The 21,891-nt window shown below is 39.8% G+C and overlaps 1 protein-coding gene across 3 annotated transcripts in view; it reads right to left on the minus strand.

Moving 5' to 3' along the window:
• LOC139121059 (semaphorin-2A-like) overlaps positions 1–21,891 on the minus strand; it is a 291,580-nt gene that overhangs the window by 73,493 nt on the left and 196,196 nt on the right. For all 3 annotated transcript variants that reach the window (XM_070685673.1, XM_070685674.1, XM_070685675.1), the window contains one exon: positions 18,751–18,895. In XM_070685673.1, coding sequence (XP_070541774.1) covers positions 18,751–18,895 — 145 coding nt within the window. The remainder of the gene's footprint in view (positions 1–18,750; positions 18,896–21,891) is intronic.

A 21,891-nucleotide genomic window follows, 5' to 3' on the forward strand; every position in this document is an offset into this window, starting at 1 on the left:
TCAGAAAATAAAGAATCACGAGAACGAAGAATCGTTATTAAAATATTGTTTCTCAGAAGTTGGAAAGGAAACATATTGTTCAAAAGTAACACCATAACCACGGGCTGCTATCCTTGTTTGGTGAGGGGGTATGCGTTCAGGTCAGGTTGCCACAGTTACCATCATAGGGTACAGGGGACAGTCCCCTGGAGTGGGGAGGAAGGTGTTTTTTGTGCAACGGTTTACCTTATTTGATTTTATTAATTTTGACTGTGATATTTGAAATAAAAAGTTCAACTCACACCGTCTGACTGCTTTGTTATTATACAAGTCGTTATCTCCTCTCCAACTTGTGTATACACCACTGTAATTGCTCCAAAAACATTGCCAACTTGCTTTCGACTCCAAACTGTCTGACTGTGTTTCCAATACCTACAATTCCTTATCTCCTCGTCAACCAGTGCACATACCACTCTAATTGCTGCGCAAACATTGCCAACTTGTTAATGACTGAGCGTATCAGCGGATTAGCTTATTAAGTCAACACCACAGCCGTCCCACACGTAGTGAAATAAGGACGGCTGTGGTGGGCTATTGACAAAGGTTGAGACGACCCAAACTAGCCAAAATTAGCCAAACCAGCATAAACCACCAAAAACGACCCATATCATCAAGTAAACGACCTAAAACAAACATTCTAGGTATTCAGGGATACAATAAAACTCCACCTTCTGGAGAAACCGTCGACAGAATTGCGGGCAGCCATGTTGTTGGTACTATCAATTACCAAGTTGTGGGGCTCATTTCGATGACACAACTGAAAACGAAAATAACTTCAGCATCGTAACTGGGCTCACCGAAGGAGGGCGCTCAGCCTGCCTATGTATGTATGTATGTATGTATGTATGTATGTATGTATGTATGTATGTATGTATGTATGTATGTGTGTATGTATGTATGTATGTATGTATGTATGTATGTATGTATGTATGTATGTATGTATGTATGTATGTATGTATGTATGTATGTATGTGTGTGTGTGTGTGTCTCCACATATAAATGTAGACATGCATGTTTCCTGTAATATGCCCTTGTATCAATATGGCCATGTGAGGGCGCTGTTTTTTTTAAAGCGACCACCCACTTAATCTGTTATTTGCTAGATCTTCAACTTTCCATGGTAACCTGCATGCACGCATATATATGTTTGTGTGCATGCATGCATGCATGCACATATATGCAGGTATGTGTATGTACATGTATGGAACCAGGGCCACGGCACATGTTATCTTAATATTTGGTTTGTAGAATTTATTCAAATAAATTAATGTTGCTATCAAAAAAAATGTGAATGAGCTGTAAAAATGTAATAAACTAAAAACTTTGATCTCATTCCTTGGTAAGCCACTAAACACGACAACGGGGAAATTCCCTGTGCTACACTTTACGTTGTAAAAGCAGTAACAATCTTGCACAGCGCCCTCTATTGAAGAAACAAACCGAACCCCTTAACTCGTTGATGGCATGTATAGGAATTTGCAATGATCGAAAATGCCGGCTGGTTTTCGCCGTTTTTTGGGGCGGTTTCTCCAGAAATCTGAGACATATTTCATCCCTGTGCTTATTTTAGGTCGTTTACTTGATGATATGGGTCGTTAATGGTGGTTTATGGTGGTTTGGCTAATTTTGGCTAGTTTGGGTCGTCTCAACCTTTGTCAATAGCCGCTGTGGTGTTGACTCAGTCACTTTATCCGCTGATACCGACAGCGGATTAGCAAGTTGGCAATGTTTACGGAGTAATTACAGAGGTGTAGGCCTATACACAAGTTGGAGAGGAGATAAGGACTTGTCGGTAATAATAAAGCAGTCAGACGGTGTAGAGTTGAACTCTTTATTTGAAATATCATAGTCAAAATTAATAAAATCAAATAAGGTAAACCGTTGCACAAAAAACACCTTCCTCCCCACCCCAGGCGACTGTCCCCTGTACCCTGTGTTACCATGCAAAGTTCCGTCTTGACCGGTATTACAAGTGGCTCTTCGAGTACGGAAAAAACGTGGAAACTTCATAGCTATATCGAAGTTCAGATGTCTTTTCTTCAGATGTCAATACACTTGACTTCTGTCTTTTGAACTATTTTAGGCTGCGTTCAAAAAAAGTGGTGGGGGGGGGCTGGAGGAATTCAGGGGGGATTCGAAAATTTTTGGGGTAGTCGAGGGGGGGGACTTGAAAGTTTTGCTCTTCCTATAGGGGGGGGGACCTGAAAATATTTTGACTCCCAACATTTTGATGTCGTCCAATGGTTCTAATGTTAGTAATAATTAAACAAAATCTAGAACTGTTTTGTCATATTTTATGTCTTTAATCTCGAATAAGTCTAAAAATGTATGAATGCCATTAATCTCGAAAAAGTCTAAAAATGTATGAATGCCATTAAATTTTCATAGAACAAGTTGGCCTTGTAATGGGGTGGGAGCTACAACTGTTGATAATTTGTTCAATATTTCTATGCAATGTATCAAACAGTTTCTTGGTGTCTTTCTACAGCATGCTGCTGAAAAACACAATATTCAGTTGGTCAACAAAGCCCGTTTGTCTAAATATTGGTGATAATTGAATGATGCAAATGCACGGTACACGTAGGCTGTGTTGGCAAGATGAATACTGGATAGCTCAACATTCTGTAGGGAGTAGAACAAGAACACAATTGTATAAACTTAACAAAAATATTGTCAAAATGAAAAGTTAATACAACTACTGCCCTGCTACTACATACCTGCAGTGACAGTGATACATGTAGCTCTGACTCTGATGTAGTTTAAGAAGAGTTTCGGTCATATGACACTCAATTGACAGTGAAACATACATCTTATACATGTACACAAGATCCAGCCAGAGAGCAACACATAGAAGACTAGGGGACTAACAGTTACCGTGAATTTTTGAATTCTGGCATATGAGAACAATCAAATATTAGAAAAAAAAGATGGGGTCACCATACTTGATCTTATACAAATGTACGATGAAAAGCCAGTTTTTCTAAAATCACTTAAATCAATATATAACACCATTTATTTCAAGTTCATGCAGTGAATGAAATTTTCACATCTCATTGTACCAATAACACAAAAGTAAAACTCTTAACAGTAAAGACTGTAATTTAAATGGAAAAATGTGTGATTAAATGGAATGTTTTATTTGTTATCAAATTTGCCATTATTACTCCCAAAATTTCTGAGATTAAAACATTAATTTCCTGGAATATTTTAACCTTCCAGTATTGTCAATTTTGTAAAAAATTTTATAAGTGGCATCTAAGTTGTATATGTCTTGTACTTTTGAAAAAAAAAATTCGGTAGGTCACTGTGCTCATTTTTTCACAATTTGGTTAAACGTAGCTAGGAATACACAATTTTCATACTCTCTCATGATTGTCATTTTGTGTGCTTTTCAGCTGGTGCCATTGAACTGGCCAGAGTTGGATAAACTCAAAGCGGCTTAGACTGAGAAATCCAAAAAGTTCACTGATGCATTTAAAAATGAATCAATTTAAGAACTTGCCCTAGGTATATGGCTCTACAACCTGCTGATAAAAGGTAGTGTTGAACATTTGCGTGCAGAACGACACATTACATGGTTTTTTTTACTCTGCGTGCATTCCTAATAAATATGCGGCTATATGGTAATTTGGGGGGGGGACTTGAAAATTTTTGAGGGTATAGAGGGGGGGACTTGAAAATTTTTGAGGATATTGAGGGGGGATCTGAAAAAAAATAAGATTTCAATCGCGATTCCTCCACCCCCCCACCATTTTTTTTGAACGCGGCCTTAGTTTACACAAATATATGCGCCAGGGTGTATTTTTACAACTCATGCTCAGCAGCGATGACAAAATTATGCAGAGCTGGTGACGTCATATCCTTTCTGAGTCATGTTCACTATAGGAAATAGAAACTGTTTCGATTCAGATAGGTGCACTGCTTTTTTCACAGGACGTTCAATATGGTAGGATTTCAGCAAATCGTCGTTCCATATGAACGTTATTAACCCACTTCACTATTCCGATTTTCGAATACGAAAATAAGAAGGACGGTACATGGAAAGACCATACCCCGAATTTTGATTACAGACGCCTGGAAAATGCGTATGATTTTAATGTCGAGATGGTGGAGTCACATTCGGACGGAATGGGATTTAAAAGCTGTAGCTTTTCGCCTTGGGATCAAGCAGGTTCAACAGGACGTGCATATCATTAGGTCAACCTCTATTGATCAATCAAATAATTTTATCGCAATTTTGTTCAAGGTTTGCGACACCATACCAGTCTCATCCCGTAAATTACAGCGCTGTACCATGTAGACAACCCGTATTTATTTACTCTAAGACAACCCGTATTTATTTACTCTTAGAACAGGAAACTGACAAAACATAAATATTTCTCCATGTGACATAATGTGACACAACTCTTTTACAAAGGTAAAACTGATATTTATTACGGAAATCTTTACACTGGAAAAAATAAAATAGAAACCATGATGACTGGAAGTTTGCATTTGTACTGGCTCTGGTTCAAGCAGGATCGGCAATTGTAGCAAATCATGAAAAGATCATTATATTATATCATGCTACCATGCGCCATTCTGATTGGACGAGAGCTCATTCTACCGATGCTAAAATACTGTTTTAGCACTAATAGCGGTGGTAAAACGGGCCCCTAAACCAGCATTTTCGAAAATTGCCCGTAATCACAATAACAGTATGTCATATATTCTTTACCAAAGTTTGGGCTGTAACAGACCGGGATATCCTGAGGATGTACACTAAGAAGTCCACATAACATTGGGATGACTCGTGGCGACTGCGACTAAATTTGACATCAAATGCAACGAGCAGTGTCAGCGTCTAGCTCTCCCTGCATTGGGCAACACACTCTGCACAACTGTTCATCACAGTTGCAGTCATCGCAAGTCTGGATTACTTCAAAACTTCTTGCTTTCTGGTACAATTATCGTCCAAATTATCCGTCAAAAATAGGTCCTGTAACTTCACTGAGCCACCTCTGAATGTCGCTACGGCCGCGGTCGACGTATACCGCTTATACGGTACAGAATGAGACAAATCTATTTTTAGTATGCCAAAAAAGCCGGGACTATTGTTCTTATGTAAATTTAAGAAAAAAAATGTTACTTTTTTTCTTTTGAGTTGAACTCTTGACCCATTTCTGTGTGACTTCAGCAGGTATTTTTGACAAGTATAGTGTTCGTGTTGCATGCGAATAAAATGCAATGTCGATATGAACGTAATGCGTATTTATCTTGGGTCTGTAGGCCTAAGTAATCCCAACTTATGAAAATGCTCGGTCTCGGGCGTAGAATTTCCGACGTTCGATCTCTCAGACGTCCGTTTTCTGCATTTGGGGCTTACAATGATGAAAATACCCAAGTAAGACAACAAAGGCAAGCAAGTTGATATAATATGATAGCAATAACCCCCTTCGCAGTCGGGTATACACTCGATTTTGGTACAATTCGCTTCATATAGCACTCGCCTATCGGCTCGTGCTATATGTCGCATTGTACCAAAATCTCGTGTATACCCTCCTGCGGTGTGGGTTATTGCTTAATTAGTGTAGCTGTAAAATGCAACGGGTACGATATCGCTAAATGGCTTCTTTGTGCACGTCGGGGCAGGTGCGGCCGAGCGCATTAAATGCAAAGTGTCAACTCCCTTTCACGCAGCGTAGGGTGCGCCACACAGCTGGGGACCGTCTAAAAGTGCACCGCACTTGTGCTGGTACATGTACAATAGACAGTGGTGGTACAATGCGTCATTGACACTGGCATTGCGCGATGCACTATGCAAGGTTATACACGGGCGTAGCTGTACTGAATATAGAATCGCTCTACAAAACCTGTTCAAGGCAGTAATCGCGGAGTTATTACGACGTTCACAATAATAATGTACCTCTCGACGTCTTCTACTTCCTGATTCTCACCGCTAGATGACACCATACGACACAAATTCATGACTCAGAGTCAGACATTTGACTCGGATCATACGAATTTCCAAAACACCACTTGATACATTTATTTTATTCCAAAAAATGATCACACACATATCAGTATTCATGATGTGGTTTTCATGATGTACACAGTAAATCTTAATGAATTGGACGTAGTTCTTTTTCAAGTACACGGACGGTACCAGATCCAAAGTTCAGATAATTCTCACCGCTAGATGGCGCTATACAAACAATTTCATAACTCATAATTCATGTACTTTGCACGTTTTTTATTTGAAATGAAAAAAAAGATCACAAATATCAGTGTTTAATTAAGCGAAACCAACTAAACTTTCATCATAGTGATGCTAATGGGTAATCAAAGTATATGCAAAGTCACATCTAATTTGGTTGAGTTCTTCTTGAGCCTCATTACAAAATTCATTACAAAAATATGCAAATGAGCATTTAATTGATAAGCCACACCCACCAAAATCTAATCAGATCTAGATCTTATCATAACAATGCTACATACCAAATTTCTTACAATTGGACTCAGGGGTTCTCAAGTTATGAGTGGAACAAAATCTGTCTACGGACGGACGGACAGATGGACAGACGGACACACACACAGACATTGGAGCGACATAGACACGTTTGGCGCTCTGCGCCACGGGGTCCAAAAACGTACAATCCACCGTTCTGCGCCTGATCGCTACGCATATACACATGATGCTCTTGACACACAGTTACGGTAGGTGTCAACGTTCCCAAATTCTACTGTCTTGCGCAAAGCTATCAATACAGCTCTTACAATTTCCTTATCACTGTACCCCTTACTTCTACCATCATCCATTTGATTAATTATGTCTATAACCATCATTGGATCAGTGTCTTCTGGCTCCCCAAGTTGACCTTCAATCTTAAAGTCTTTGGTATGAAGAACAGTGGACACAGAATTGGCGGTCTTTGGCTTATCACGTGACTGCCCAGGGGCCACACCAGAAGCTATGATGTAGTCTGGTTCCCTGACCCATTTCGCCGGTAGAGGGCGTGGGGAAATATAGGGTCAGGTACCGGGTAGCCATCTTGAACAGAATTTTGTTCAAGATGGCGGAGGTTAGTCACCTTACAGAACATGCTACAACAAATATGGCTGCTACCATGAAAACGCCGGTCAAATTTGACTGGATCAGAATTATGTTCGAACACAGGTATCCGAACCAAAAACATTGGCACACGAGACGGGAAACAAACTGAAAGGATTAATCTAGAAGTACGGGGAAATAGATGTGATTGAAGGCTGGCTGTGATATCGCAGCAGTACTTGTGGCGTGTATCGAACGCGCTAGGGTCATTGAGGTCATCGCCGACTGTGGCGTGACCCCAATGACCAGAGTACGTTCGATACACGCCACAAGTACTGCTGCGATATCACAGCTAATTGAAAGCAAACTTTGTTGGAACTGTGAACGACGATTGATTTCGATGGATAGAATGGTGTCCGAATTTCGTGAAAAATGCCAGGCATCATGTCGACGTTCTAAAAGTATCGAGAGGTGTGCTAAATCACAGTGGCTAAATCATGGAGGTAAAAAGTCTTTCTTTCTACCTCCACGGCTTTGTGGTACAAACAAGAAGTTGGTGTCAAGTGAGCCTGAAAGTGCGAAACCCAAGAAACACGAGAAAAAGTTACAAGTGTTACTTTCATCCAATCACAGCTTGTTTTATTTTAACCCAATAGCGTCTATGTTTACATTAGCCGGTACCTGACCCTATATTTCCCCACGCCCTCTACCGGGGAAATGGGTCAGGGAACCAGACTAGCTATGATGTTGCCATTTTGAGGGCGGTTCCCTGACAATTATCTTGCTGGCCGCCATTTTGGGATGGATTATCTCCCTCACCTGTTTGACGGTTCTTTCCAAGTTCTGTGATGTTCTTCTCCCATTCTGTGATGATTGCCAATCCCCCATCTTCTGCACCAACATTCCAGTCTCCTGGAGTACCAATGAATTTGTGTAGTTCAAGCAGGGCTGTAATTTTCCCATTCTTTGTCTTATCTTTGCCTGGTACTTTCAATATCTTAAAGACTTCACCTAACTGTTCTATGGTCATCTTCATAGTTGATGCCATGATACTTTCTTGCAAAGTCTTTATCTGTTTCCAATCTGCCATCTTGACGTTCTTGTCTTTTCAAGGTACATCAATTAAATCACACTTACAGTTTACTGTGCAGTCCGTCTGTGCCGTGTCACAGGTCTTGCTAATCCTGACCAATTTCGAATTCAATGCCATTGGTGCCTCCAGAAATTTTTACCCGCCTCACACGGGTGTCGATTATATTGGTATGAATTGGGTTTATTGACAGGAGTAGTAAAAAACGTAATACAATAAATCCTCATCAGAGATAGTTACACTGGTAGTAGAATCTATACACGTCTTGTCTTATCAGTGGCAGTGCTTCAAGTCTGTTCAATTCAGGGTCCTGTACTCAACTGAACTGCTGTCCATCTATTACAATGTCTGTCTTTGTTCTTGTGTTTTGATTAGTGATTATCTTAATGAGGTCTGCAAATGTTGCATCACATCTCCTTGCACTTTAGATTTGTCACTTAAAATGAGACAGGTCAAGGGTCCAACTTTGACAACTTCATAAAAGTAAAAAAGTATTCAATAATGCATGTCATACTGTCTCATTTCATGTGTCTAATATTGTCTTGTATATATCAATATATGTCGCGTCATCAGCAGTCAATTTCAATGCTTGATTACTAAGTTTGCAATTTTGTCAAAACTTAAAATCTGTACACAGTTCGTTACCACTCTAAATTTGGAGGGTCGTTTTCGAACGACTGCGCATGCCCAGATCTCAACTCGATTACGTCACTGACTTCGAAGTCTTCGTGTTTTGATTTTGACATCGGCTAATTTCGGCCTTTGTTTTAATGCTATGTAAGGCCAAGTTAGGAAAAATTTGGTCGTGGTTAACCTCGTGACTAACCTCACTACAACATCATGGCAGCAAGAGAGCATGATAAGTCGTAATTTGCCAACTTTTCGAGCTTTCTGTTTGACGTAGTGCGATCGTGACCTCAATGTTTTCAGTATCGGCAGTGACAGGTCAAGCATCTGCAGTTCAAAAATGTCCCATTTTCGCTTACTTATGTGTTTGTGAGCAATGTCATTCAAGTTATTCAATCGATAAGATGAACAAAGGATGGCAGTTTCATTGAGCTACGTTGATGGGGGACGTTGGGGGACATTTTTGAAAATCGGTTACCCTTCCAAATTGTATTCGTTTAGCCTGGTCAAGCCAGCGAAATTGATGATCGCCGAACTGTGGATGGTTCAAAGACTTTGGAAGTGCAGATTTTTGATAAAGAGCTATCATTATTGACTGAATGTTTCCAAGTTGTCTTTCCCGGGGTTGAGGCATTTATCAAACTTCAAAGATTATTTCCAAATACCCCACACTAGGGTAGTACGTGGGTAGGGGTTGACATTGACTTCGTACTTTCCACTGTCCCTTATAAAGTTAAACCACATCGTAAATATGTTAAGCTTCAGCATGCTCGAGATACAGGTTTTAATACAGATACACTGCTGTTACTGTGTTAGTCAAACACGTGTATGTCACACATTCAGAACCGACCTAGACACATTGGGCACGGAGTGAAATCAGTTACTTTGCACGTCGCCTTCAAGTTCAACTTAATTCGCATTCCGAAACTTCATCATTATAGTACATACAGTGATAATACCAATGAATTGTCCCCGGGAATTTACCAATGAATGGTGCGCTCAGTTATGAACACGGACGAAAATGTACGGCAAAGCGAACATTGAGGTCTAAATCAGCTTGAAATTGGTGTGTAAACAACCTATTTACCCGATTCCAACTCGTCCGATTCCAACTCGCCCGATACCGACTCGCCCGATGCCAACTCGCCCGATACTATTTTGCAATTTTTATGAGTACTTGGTACGTAAAAAAAGTTTTATTTCTTAAAACAGCCTACAACAAATATTTCTAGGGCTTGAAATATGTGCCAACGCGGAAAAGTTTTTATTTGCGAATTTCATGTTTTGCAAATCTCTTGAAAGAATAAATTTCGTTCGGTTCTTTACGTATAGGGAAAGTTACTGCAGTTACTGGCTCATGTCTTTAGGAACAGTAGGACCGTCTTTTACGAGTTACTGGCTCGGCATGAAAATAGCTGGCCTCTAGCTCTGCATGGCAGGGCTGTGTGTTACAGGCGTTATACGGCCTCCCACCACACACAGGTGCCTGGGTTGCCGGTGTACATGCATAGAGAGAGATGATCCCATCTCTCTCTATGCATGTACACCGGCAACCCAGGCACCTGTGCCACCACATGGGCAGAGCTGGCTGGCCTCGGGCCATCGGGTTTGCGTAGGGGCCTACATTGAATCATGGAGGAATCTACATGATGGAATCTACAACTACATCTCAAACAACGAGCAACTTGGCATCGGGCGAGTTGGAATCCGGCGACTTGGTATCGGGCGAGTTCGAATTGGGCAAGTTGGTTCTGGGCGGGTTGGGAAAGGTGCGAGTTGACTGTAATTCGTTACCCGGCTGCACTTGGGCCGGTCATCATCCATTTCCGCGTCAGATAACCTAGCCCTTACGGAAAATTGAGATCTACATCTAGTCCACATTAGATCTACAGTAGACTTTATTTTAATTGGGCAGTAGATGAACTGCTTCATCTACTTTTTTGCATACTAATGAGGTCATAGTTCAGAGAGTAGATGAAATGTAGACAAAATGTGGATGAAAAATTAGATGAAATGTAGATCTCAGGTAGATGACATGTAGACAAGATGTAGATCTATTGCTTTGTCTACTTTTGTGCATATTAATCATCAGGTCATAGTTTAGAGAGTAGATAAAATGTAGATGAAAGGCCAGACAAGATGTAGATGGAATAAATTACGTATTAGATGTAGCTAAGACAAAGAACAAGAAATTAGTGAGGCATGGAGATCTTGCAAAAGTGTTGAAAATGAAAATGTAAGTATGTTAACATGTCAATCAATTTTTAGACTTTAAAAATTGACCGATGGCCATGGTGTAGCACAGGCTAGGGCTGCAGTTCATGATGAGTATCACAATATTGCATATCACAACAACATATGTTTGATGTAATTTGGTGGCAACTTCACTGAGCACCATGGTATCGATGGACCTTTGCATAAGATATCTCACGCTGGAAAAATCAATCATTCAATGACCGATCATGAGTGGTATTCAGGTCGAAATAGAGAGTAGAACATTGTGCATGCTTAGGCCTACTCAAATTTTTCAAAATCTTTCTCAACTGTACATACATCATTACATGATTAACAGAATAAACTGCATACAAAGCATTTCAGTACATTCAACGACGCTTTATTAAAAAATTTAGAACTGAAATATTCTACATGTTACACAATCAAAATTCATATGGTCGTGGTATTAAAACAGGCGATCAACAAACCTTGCCTACCTCAAGCTCACGGGCCTACCTTACAAGTTGCATTACAATTACCGCAGTACCACTACAGCTGTATACTGGCACTGTAGTCGAGGCACTGCCATCGTCAAGTTATCGATGCCAACCTATGTCTCAACCCGATGTAATTCTCGATCGGAACACTTTCTATGCATATCAGAATTGATGTCACATTGTTTCCAAGGTGTACAGATGACGAAAATGTGCTTGAAAAATAAGATTTGTTGAAGTACGAATGGTGAGCAGGCTGGCTTCTCTCCCCGATATGCATTGATATGATGAACCGTTGAAAACATGGGCCTTCTGATTGCGCATGCGCATAAGGTCAACTCTCACAGTTGACCCGGAAATCGAAGCCAGTTACAAGGTCATTTGCTCTGAAAGAGCAAGAGGTGGAGGCTGAAAGGTGGTGGGGAGATCAGTCCATGCGCGAACTCTTCATGAAAATGCAAGAAAATACGTCGCTCAGGTGAAGAAATTACTTAAAGCAGTACTGGTAATTTTAAAGCTGACTCGTGTTTTATGCATGCGTACTGAAATGCAATTGCCAAAATAACACTGTAACGTAGTCTTATCTGTTACGTGGCAATGATAACAATGTCAATACAATTATTTGTAAGTTGACGAGAGATAGGGCCATGGCTGCTGATTTTCACACGATTCAGAAGTGACTTAATGATACTCAGAAAGTTTTATACGAGGATAGTTTTGATTTTATTTTTTACAATTAAAAGCAGCTGGGATATCAAACAGGTTCGTTTGATTGTTTGTTGGATATGAAGCCGAGGAAATAAAGTTGCAGTTAACAAATAGCTCACTTGCATATTTATGAAGTTTTGTAATAGTCACATAACTAAAAAAAACAACTTATGAATTAGATCAGGGTCCGGCCCGTGGTTAGATGCTACTGTATTGACCAATCTGAAGAAAGTATCAATGAAAACATTGATTTTTTTTTATTCTTTTTATTGTGATTCACTTTAAAGTCACTTTTTCAAAAATCAATTACTGGATAATCTTTACATTTTAACTTTACCACAAAATTGTAGTTTGATCCCTGTGATATTTTGCATTTGTGTTTCTCGAGTTAAACAGGAGTGCCTTAGGATGAAATGAAAATTAATTCACTAATTCTTCTCTCTATTGTTGTACAGTATATTTCAAATGTAAGGTAAAATGTCTTGTCTTTTACTCATGCCTTCTCGCATGGAGCCTGCAGTTTGCCAATCATAGAATTTGAAGAGATTGGATTGTTGGACATAGTATACAGCAAGAAACAATACATTAGATTAAATGTAGACAAGATGGTGATTTTTGAATTAGAAATAGATGAGTCTTTGTTTGCCTAAGTGAATTTTGTAGATGAAACTCCCTTAGATTGGATGGTAGATCAGTGTAGATCAAGCGTAGACGAAGTTAGTGCGAAATGTAGACATAGTCATGTCTGGTGTGGACAATATCTGTAGACAAAGCTTCATGTAGACTAACTGCTGTGGCTGTTCATCTACAAAACCCTGATGTAGATCTACATAAAGTCTACTGCAGACGGTCCGTAGATCTACTCTCATCTACTGTGGACATAGGTTTTCCGTAAGGTAGGCAACACGTACGTACATAGATTCCCACTGTAATCTCCTTGATGCATTCTGGAATTGTTTACGCATGCGCATATCAAAGTTCACCGAGGTCATCCAATCTGCGATTGCGCAAACGACCCTCCAAATTTAGAGTGGTAACGAACTGGTACAAGTCATTTGTATATAACCAGAGGTCATCATCGTAGGTCATGTTGATTTCAAAAATTTTCTAGTCAGTTTACTGGACATCCAACATAGTGCAAAAGTTTAAACGCGGAAAACTTCTTTTACTTTGCGAAAAATAACGAATTCTTGGCTTGTGCATGTGATAAGTATATTAATCCCTAATAATTTTCTTCGTTCAGCTCGGAAAATACTCGTGACGTAATAACCGTGTCACCAAGAGTTGACAATACATCACTTGTATTTCCTTCGCTGAATGAAGAAAAAATATTAGGGAATGATATCTAAATATCGTTCTGTATTGACACATGTGCTAATAAAAAAGTGGATATCTTTGATAGTTTATTTCAGGATGGCCTGACTAAAAATGAAAAAAATAGCGACAAAAATATAAAATTGAAGACTTCATAATAATATCGATATATATCACATTAAGGCAAACCATAGGAAGCTGGATACAAAATATCAAAACTATCAGGTGAGTAGTTTTTGAAAAACAAACTTTTTCACCCAAAATCGTAAAAATTACTCCGAAAATTCAAACTTAAGATTTAATCACAATTTCAATATATCACACTGAGATAGCCCCTAGGAACCTGTATAGCAAATATCAAAACTGTCAGATAATTACTTTTTGAGAAAGAAATTTTTTTCATTCAGTACAAGCTTAAGTGTGATGGAGGATGGAAACATACAGAGTTTAATGCAGATTCAGTAAATGATGTTTCAATGCGGACTTGAAAACCAGTCTACATGATTATTGTTTGAGATAGCCGGGTAGTGAATTCGAGTGTTTCACAGCTGCATACCTAATATTATGCTGTGAAATTGTCAAATTTGAGCTTGGAATACGAAAATGTTCAACTTGTGTTAACCGTGTTGGATACGAGTGCTTTGGAATCTCAAAATAGTGTCAAATGTGTATTGTAGGAAAATTGTTATTAGCTAAGCCCCTAACCAATCCCGGCACACAAATACGTTCATTTTGAGACATTGCGGCCGCCTAGAAAAGCTATTTTGTAAACAAACTTTCAAAACAAAAACATTGGCGTTTTCTGCTGTGCACGTGACAACCAAGAGTGATGACGTCTAAATAGAGTGCACGTTTGAGGGGCGATGTTGACACGATGACAGAACTTGACATATATAATGATAATTCATTGTAAATTTTGCGTTTGCCTAACTTTGGTAGCATTACAATTTTTCAGAAATATGAGTATATCGATATGATAAAGTACAGCTCTACAAAGGATCGTGTGATTGATTTTTTCACCCATATACATGTATGTCAGTGCCGCACCGTGTGCACCTACTGTGTACGTTCGATCGATCAAGCGTCCAGACCACGTACACCGATCTAGTTGTGTTCACCGCGTGCCTGACAGCGTTTCCGCAATCATCTCCCCGCTGCATGTTGTTACATATTTCATGTTAAAAGGCGAGGTATCTGTACGCTATATTTACAACCATTTTCAGTAATAGAGCGCGAAGCCACTGCAGTGAACTGCAATAAAACTGCTTACACTAATTAGTTTCAACTGTAGCGGTGGTCACTGTGGTGTTGAACAAGGCTACTTGATACAGACAAAATGTCTGCTTGTACAAAGGCAAAACTAGCTCTGTCTGAGGCTCGTCTTGTAAATGAGAGTTTACGATTGGCACCCTGTGTTCAAGATTAAGATACAATGTAACATTACCATGCACTGGTCCATGTACATATCTTTTTTATTTCAACTTCCCCAGAGAAACTGTCTGCATGGGACATACAATGTTGTCGACTTTGCCAGCTGGCTACAGCTGAAACTAATTAGTGTGAGCAGTTTTATTGCAGTTCACTGCAGTGGCTTCGCGCTCTATTGCTGAAAATGGTTGTATTTGAAAGCTTTGCCCACTTCAGTATCATCCACCACTGCAGAAGTTCGGAAACTGTCTTGCCCCTCAGTCTGGTCTTGCATGGCCATATCAGCCTGTCGATCGACGCATCGTAAATGAGACCATGCCATTAATGATGGAGATTGCAGTTTTTCTTTGTTTCCGAAAAATGCATATTTGACCTGAAGGATAAAGATTATCAATGAATGCTAAACAGATCTAAGTTATTTCCTTGTGGAGGGACTACGTCTTGGTCCACACTACAAATCGTGGGGTCCGCACGGTGTCGGTAGGTCGATGTTGCCCGAGAAAACACCGCTGGCTAGTGAAGTTGATCATCACACAATGGCGACGTTGGTGTTTTCGCGAGAAACTGTTGACACAGTCTGCTTCCTCGAAGTTGTGCAGTAGTCGCGTGTCACACTTTTTTCTGGTTCCATCTTTCGATCTGACCATACAATGTTTATTTTGCCGACATTTTTGGCCAATTTCTTCTATTTTTAACTAGGTTGAATCAATTAGCAGAGACCCAGGGCGTGGGCAGAGACCTGACCGCTTGCCCGTGAGAGTGCTAGCTAGGCATGTTGACACTATAATGCAATTTCGCAAACCATTACCATGCACCAAATACGCGTGCGTATATATTCAAATCGTAGAAATGACATTTAAAATTCTGTGCTTTACTCTCGCAAACAGTACGTACCAAAACAGCAATTTATTCGGTAATTAAATCAATTTACTCAAATAAGAGCCATCCCCGTTTTCCTGTTAATGGTCGACTGATGCCGTATGTTGTGGGTTCGAACCCGATTGAAAACTAGCCGTATATTCTATCCTGGGTTGATAGCTCTGCTGGTGGACAGAATTGTCCCCGAGGTTATCGTTCGCCCAGTTAAAGTGATGAAATTCGTTTCTTCACCTCAATAAAGTTTGTATGTGCGATGTGTGATAGTGAGCATGTGTGATAGTAATAGACATCAAATCAGGTCCAATAATCGTTATCATTCAAGGTAACTAAGAAAGTTACCAGGTCCAAGGAACATATTGAAAATAACAAAGGCAATGGGGTCATCTTGAACCACAAAGTAGTGGTGGTACCAGGTGTCCGGAATAGGTAAGCGTACCCTGCCAGCTAGCCGCACCCGTCAAGAGTGAGTGAGTGCTTCACGAACTCTACAAGGTGTGGAGCGGTCTCAGTGACAAAAATGTAACAACTTAGCCGGCTATTGAACCACTCTTTTTGAGAGTGGGGATTTAGTCGAGCGGTTCTCTCTGTGGCCTCTCCGCTAGGCGACTGATGCCGTATGTTGTGGGTTCAAACCCGATTGAAAACTAGCCGTATTTTCTATCCTGGGTTGATAGCTCTGCTGGTGGACAGAATTGTCCCCGAGGGTATCGTTCGCCCAGTTAAAGTGATGAAATTCGTTTCTTCGCCTCGATAAAGTTTGTATGTGCAATGTGTGATAGTGAGCATGCGGGAGTGAGTGCTTCACGAACTCTAAAACGTGTGGAGTGGTCTCAGTCAGAAAAATGTAACAACTTAGCCGGCTATTGAACCACTCTTTTTGAGAGTGGGGATTTAGTCGAGCGGTTCTCTCTGTGGCCTCTCTGCTAGGCGACTGATGCCATATGTTGTGGGTTCGAACCAGATTGAAAACTAGCCGTATTTTCTATCCTGGGTTGATAGCTTTGCTGGTGGACAGAATTGTCCCCGAGGTTATCGTTCGCCCAGTTAAAGTAAAGAAATTTGTTTCTTCGCCTCGATAAAGTTTGTATGTGCGATGTATGATAGTGAGCATGCGTGAGTGAGTGCTTCACGAACTCTACAACGTGTGGAGCGGTCTCAGTCAGTAAAATGTAACAACTTAGCTGGCTATTGAACCACTCTTTTTGAGAGTTGGGATTTAGTTGAGCGGTTCTCTCTGTGGCCTCTCCGCTAGCCGACTGATGCCGTATGTTGTGGGTTCGAACCCGATTGAAAACTAGCTTTATCTCCAAATGAAATTGTTATGGATTTTTCTATAAAGTTTTAAATCTTTGAAATATGAAGGTCAATTCCGATCCATATTGCAACTTAAAAGGTACATTAGTTTGAGAACCTTTACCAATAAATTGCTGGATGTGTCTATATCTGCAATTTAAAGTCAATTACTCACTATAATTCACATCAATCGTTTTGTCTAGTATGATAAAAAAGGTCTGATTTCTTCAAATCAACGACTGTTTAGTATTCTAGCACTGATGACAATATACTTATAAGCATTTCCTGGATTGGTTTGTCACTGCCAATAATGTAAAACTTCTGCTGATGCCGAGATATTCTTTCATCAAACCAATTTGCATGAACAAATCTGGAGTTGGTTCAAAGTGGGTTCAAAATTCGTGGTGTTTGGACTTTGCCAATTAGCTAGAAAACACAGGACTACCTCATTTTTCGCATCCATTTGCAATACTCCAGCAACGTTCACACTGCTGATCTAGTCAATTGACGGCTAAGTGCGCATCTCAAAGCACTGCTGCCTGTTCATGTTCTTTAATACTATTGAAAAAAAATACAGGTACGTGTCCTGTTCATATGTAGTGGTCATGATACAAACGCTTATATGGAAATTCTGACAGAGTTTGCAGATTATCCCTTAGTGAGGTTGATAAAGCAACACTCCAAGGGAAAATTAAATGTTTGATGACAACAAGGGTACGACTTTGGTTTCTCTTCATTATGAAAGTGGTTTTCTTGTTGACCAGATCGACTTTTTTTACTCTCACATCTTGCTTTCAGATGACGTGATGAGTTTCAGAGGTGGTGTGGTGGTTTTATATAGATGATAGTTGAAATAGTTTTGTCTGAAATACAAGCACTGACAGATACTCTTACTCAGAGGCAATAAGGAGAATGACTGTCGGCTAACATGTTGTCATTTTTTCTGGATCAACACTTGATTAACAGGCCAAGATCATGACATGTGAAGTCATATGTTACTTTCTTTCTTTCCCAGCATCCCTAGCCCTCGACCATAATCAAAGCTGCACTGCCGTTTACTACCTATGTGAATTCATTAATGTAGATGACATGCTATCAGATTTCTTTCTTTTACATGTGAGCTTTTATGACCCCAGTGATGTCTTTGTCTTTCACTGTGTTGATTATCAACCACAAAGAAAATTTATTGTTCTTAAATTGTGCCAGCAAGATCACTTTTGTCCCGGCTTTCAAACAGGTGTGCCAGTCGTTAGCGGCTGGTGCTGGCACAAACTCTGATTTATAAACCTGCATCCATGTCCTATTTTAACATTATAGTATACCAATAAAATGACGAACTTCATGATATGTTTCTATCAAGGGCCAGCTAATTTTCTCTCTTACCAATTTCAGACAAACATACCATTCTTAAAGGGTAAAAGATTGAACATGTTATTATGATTAAGTATGTGGTATTTCATTCACGCTGTATCAATAAATTTACAAACTTTATATAAATATATGATATTAGCTGATCACAATCCTACTGTAGTTGTCTTTTATGCAGCTGGATTAAGGGCTGTACATGTGTAAACACTGGCACACCTATTCAATATAATAACTTGGCTAATAACGATAGCAAAGTACTACCATACCTCTCCTGGTCTTGGTGAAAAACTTGGTTCAACCTTATTCCATACATCATCAGTGTAATCCTGATGCCAATATTTATTGCTATCGAACACATTTGGCATAGCATCCACAGAATATGAACACAGTGCTGACATGCTTTCACCATTTCTGCAAAATATATCCACTTACAATTTTTAATTCAAGAACAACACAGTAAATGCTGACAGTCTGGAAGTTCGCTTTTGCCTGCAAATGCTTTCTAGTTCATATTTGTGTTATGTTCTTGTAGCAAATAAATAGATTTCATACAAAGCATTGTGTTTTCTAATATGTCTAGGTAAATAATTGTAGATTTCAAGATTAAACACGATTGGCACTAATTTTGGATAATTGGATTTTCATATTAAGTGTTAAGTGCCATATAGCTGAATGTTGCAATATCGCAAAATACTCATAAAAACAAGTGTGTAACTGAAAAAGGAAATTAGATGAAGTTACATTTGAAAATTGAATCGACATTACTTCATCATCCAATTATCCCATATTAGTTCCAATCGTGTTATTAGTTTTGACAGTAATTTGCGACATAAAACTTTTGGGTATTGGGGAGTTTTGGTCTTATTTCATTAAAATTGCAGAGGATATTGCGTATTGCAATAAATCATTTTAAAGAAAAATAAATTATCTTTCTAATGATACCCCCACCTTCCTTATGTTAAAAAATAAGCCCAGTAGACGACTTACAAGAAGACATATTGTGGGTTCGAACCCGATTGAAAACTAGCCGTATATTCAACAAAAACGTATGCGAGTCGGCAATACTCTGATTTTGCGGTAGCCCTCAGAATGACTGTTAGAGCTACCTCATCACAATACATTTTCTTTTAAAACTTTATTTTAAGTTTCTGACATGTACCTGTAGAAAATAAAACAAAGTTAATGCAAAGCATTACCCTTTGTATTATGTCTAGGTAAATAATTGGTAGAGTTTAAGATTAGTTTTGACAGTAGTTCGTGACATAAACCTTTGGGGTATGGGGTAAGTTTTGGTCTTATTTCATGAAAACTACAAACGATATTTAGATATTATTCCTTAATATTTTTCTTCGTTCAGCGAAGGAAAATACGAGTGACGTAATGACCATGTCACCACGAGTCGGAGACGAGTGGTGACACGGTCATTACGTCACGAGTATTTTCCGAGCTAAACGAAGAAAAATATTAGGGAATAATATACTTAACACATGCACAAGCCAAGAATTCGTTATTTTTTGCAAAGTAAAAGAAGTTTTCCATGACGATTCCGCGTTTAACTACTTTAGGAATAATATCAATACGCTGTGCACAAGTTGTCAATCATTTCAAGTCGTCCGTTTCGTGAGCAAGGAACACGGCGTTCACGTTCGTTCGTGTATGGTGCAAATGCCAGACGACCTCTTGGTCTACACGTACCTTCCGCAAAGTTTTACACCATTTCAAAATTAGCATGGGCCTAGAAATTTACCTCAGACGAGGAGACGCTTTTTTTTCGAGAACAATAATCGACTGAATCTCACGGCGGCGCGAACACTGTTAACGTTGCGCCTGATGCTGGTTGCAATAACTTACGGTACCCACGGTAACGCGACCACCTTCGAGTTAGTTGTTTCCGCAAATTATTCATGTAATTCCTTCGGAATATACAGGTGGTACACTCTTGTGTTTACGTAGTCTGTGAAAGTATCGATTTCAATACATGACTTTTGGAGGCTTGGATACCGCTCTTGACCCCCTTGTTGCAGTAGAAACCGTATGTCTACCGCATCGAAGTGTACAGTGCGTCGAAAGTTCAGGCGTCGGCGGGGTGTATACGGGGATACGAACCCCCATGGATATTGGCGACAAAACTAAAACATGAGGACTCAGAAATTTGCCTACTTTATGTATTTTGACAGATTCTAATAATCATGACTAATGTTTACGATATTTTCACGTCAGATACATTTTGATCGTGGAGGAAATACCGGCCGTCATGTTGTTTGTTTACATTTACGAGCACACCGAAGATCGACGCAAAAAAAGGTCCGCCGCACCAAAATTGATGACATAGACGCGGGTTGTCGTGACGTAGAACGACCAGCGAATAAATCCCGTATTTTTTGTTCGGAGACGACAAACTTGGCTTGTGCATGTGATGATGCTCATTGTAATATATATTTTAAGGAAGAATAAATTACGTCTCTAATGGTACCCTCTAAACTAGGTCATGTAAGCTCAGCAGATGACTTACAAGAAGACAGGTTTGACAAAAGTGTATGTGGGTCGCAAAATTGTGATTTTGCGGTACCCTTCACAACATGACCGTAACAGTTACTGCGCAGTTCACCGAAGTGTTCAATGCGTGAAAAGATAAGCATCCGCGTCAGCGCGTCTGACTGCAACTTTTTATGAGCTGTCAGGAAACTTGTCACGTGAAAAGTTTAACGCGCCAAGCTCAAAACATTGTGGCGCGAAACCAAAAACATCCACTCGCCAAAACAATTTTTAAAACCACGCCTCCAAATGTATCAAATCCTTTCGAGAAAATAGGTATTTGTTGTACTCAAGACTGACCATCAAATGCAAAGTTACTGCAGGAGATCTCATATACCGCTGTATTTGAACTGCTCTTTCGCCACGCAAAGCGTGAATCTGGGGTTGAGATCTTGAGTCAATTTTAAACCAGCCTCATCAAAGAACTGGACTTTGTGCGGGTCTTGTTCGTGCAGAAAGTTCACGAATTCATTGCAGTAGGCAATATTCGCATCAGTGAATTTCTCATAAGCAACTGGCGTCAATTTTTGAACGTCCAGGGCCCACCCGATAGACGTGTTCTCACAGCTCGTCCAATCGTACTGATTGAGATATCACCATACTCCGCTATCTTTTCTTGAATAGCCCGGTACGTCATAGATGGCCGAGAGCATTTTAATGTTTCAACCAGTTCAATGTCACCATCTTTAAGCTTCGGGTACGATCCCCTGTTTCCCTTTATTGGTTTACATGATACAAAGCGGCGCCATAATTTTCGTACCCCTTGATCACTAAAACGAAACTTTTCAGCGACCTCGCGAAATGGAGAAAAGTTACCAGTAAGTGGATCTCCAAGCAGCAGTATTTCCTGTACAATACAGTTCTGCAAATCT

Source organism: Ptychodera flava, chromosome 21 (assembly GCF_041260155.1).
Source record: "Ptychodera flava strain L36383 chromosome 21, AS_Pfla_20210202, whole genome shotgun sequence".
Classification (NCBI taxonomy): domain Eukaryota; kingdom Metazoa; phylum Hemichordata; class Enteropneusta; family Ptychoderidae; genus Ptychodera; species Ptychodera flava.